The sequence below is a fragment of the Diaphorina citri genome, unplaced genomic scaffold, assembly GCF_000475195.1.
Source record: "Diaphorina citri unplaced genomic scaffold, Diaci psyllid genome assembly version 1.1 scaffold2529, whole genome shotgun sequence".
In the NCBI taxonomy this organism is placed as follows: Eukaryota; Metazoa; Arthropoda; class Insecta; order Hemiptera; family Psyllidae; genus Diaphorina; species Diaphorina citri.
Window position 1 is genome coordinate 72,324 of NW_007379949.1, and position 1,745 is coordinate 74,068.

General features: G+C 42.6%; 3 protein-coding genes across 3 annotated transcripts in view; all 3 read right to left on the reverse strand.

Moving 5' to 3' along the window:
* Positions 1–725, reverse strand: part of LOC103519089 (enhancer of mRNA-decapping protein 4-like) — a 2,673-nt gene extending 1,948 nt beyond the window's left edge. The window contains exons 1-2 of the mRNA XM_008484170.3: positions 630–725; positions 103–266 (exon numbers count right to left, since the gene is read on the reverse strand). Coding sequence (XP_008482392.1) covers positions 103–266; positions 630–698 — 233 coding nt within the window. The 5' untranslated portion in view covers positions 699–725. The remainder of the gene's footprint in view (positions 1–102; positions 267–629) is intronic.
* Positions 1–881, reverse strand: part of LOC103519084 (enhancer of mRNA-decapping protein 4-like) — a 5,697-nt gene extending 4,816 nt beyond the window's left edge. The window contains exon 1 of the mRNA XM_008484166.3: positions 843–881. The gene's annotated coding sequence lies outside the window, so the exon portion shown is untranslated. The remainder of the gene's footprint in view (positions 1–842) is intronic.
* Positions 882–1,469: 588 nt separating this feature from the next.
* The window catches only part of LOC108253672, a gene marked incomplete at its 5' end in the record, with an annotated part of 2,852 nt that continues 2,576 nt past the window's right edge, over positions 1,470–1,745 (reverse strand). Inside the window, one exon of the mRNA XM_017448056.1 lies at positions 1,470–1,659. Coding sequence (XP_017303545.1) covers positions 1,470–1,659 — 190 coding nt within the window. The remainder of the gene's footprint in view (positions 1,660–1,745) is intronic.

Below are 1,745 nucleotides of genomic sequence, written 5' to 3' on the forward strand. Positions count from 1 at the left end.
CTGAAATTTGGTAGGATTTTGCCGAAATCGGTTCAGGTTCTCGAGTTATGATCAATTTTCCCTGACAAAGCACAGGCAACCTGCTATGTATTTTATACTTACGAGCACTTGAGTATACTCTGGTTGGCCAAATCTCCTCCGATCTGTTGTATAAGAGATATAAGCACGGGTTGTTCCAGAGGACAAGGGTTTATATCAAACAGAGTAGATGGGTCTACATTCTCACATACGTACAATACAAGAGATAGGTTCTGTGCAGTAAGGGCCTGGAATTAAAAAAAAAATAGTAATCGATTTGCCTGTGGACCTAAAATATAGTCACAATTTGCCTGGTTTCTGAAATTCTCACTGTTGTCAAAATTTAAATTTCAAAATCTCCGAGCCCGAGTGGGTATCACACGTGGTTTTGCACACCGCAGACCACGGGTTCAATTCTTAGAATACACCTCTTCACACGGTCTCGTCAGGACAATTGAGTAGCTACTTTAATCGAGTTGCGACCAGTGGCGGCATTACCAGATTAAAAAAAATGTAAAAGTAGAAGAATCAAAACACTACGATGGAGAGGTTTCTTCTAGGTTTAATTAACTTGGCGCGGGATTTGAACCCAGAACCTCCAGTCTACCTACCTGTTGGAAGGCAGCGTTGTACTGTTTCTTGCTAAGGAAAGACTTGATCTGGTTCTGTATAAGTTGCATTGGGCACTACTTGCGGTGGGTACCGGGGTTTGAACCCAGGACCTTTTGATTACCAGTCTACCTACCTGTTGGAAGGCAGCGTTGTACTGTTTCTTGCTAAGGAAAGACTTGATCTGGTTCTGTATAAGTTGCATTGAGCACTACCTACTTGCGGTGGGTACCGGGGTTTGAACCCAGGACCTTCTGATTACCAGTCTACCTACCTGTTGGAAGGCAGCGTTGTACTGTTTCTTGTGTTGACCCAGCACCTAAATGGAAAGTATTGTGTCTCTTCTCGCCCATCTGATGAGAGACATACTACGGGATGGGCATGCTACGATACAGACCGCACGAGTCTAATGTAGCAGTTGTTTCATTGCTACGAAATAAAAACGGTTGTGAAAAACTATCTGTTAAAAATTTTAAGTGGAGTTATTAAGCATTAGATCGCGGGGATAACTTTATTCTTCTCGGAACGCCTAGCTTTCTCTACTCCCATCCTGTCCTCATAGTCTCTTCGCTTTAGGGACAGTGGGACCTTCGTTTTTTACAGTTCCCTCTATAAAAACTTCTCATTTTTTCAAGTCACCCATTCGATTACTCACCATGCTCAATGTAGCTTTACTTACCGTTTCTTAGGTTGGGTTTCTATTACTGGGCAGCCACATTCACTCGAACCGGGCCTTAAAGTCAAAAAGCCCTTACACAAAATCCTTTTAATCTCGAACTAATGGGCTCAAAATCCCTAGAGTCAAAATTTTCTCGCTCAAAATCCCTAAAATCAAAAATCTCTTACTCAAAATCCCTCAATACTCCCTGAATAACACGTTCCAGTTTCTTCACATGTTTAATGGCCGGATGGTTCGGTTGTGCTACGGAGAACGATTTCAGTTTGGTCAAAGTAGAGAGAAGAACCTTAGGTACATGCTCTCGGGTAGAGGAATGTTGAATGTCCAGAGCTCCTAGGGCTTCGTCAATGTAGCTGCAAAAGAAACGACATAGGGTAAGTGTACCATTTATTCGCCTACCTAAAAAACGTACCATTTATTGGCCCACCTGCCCACATTT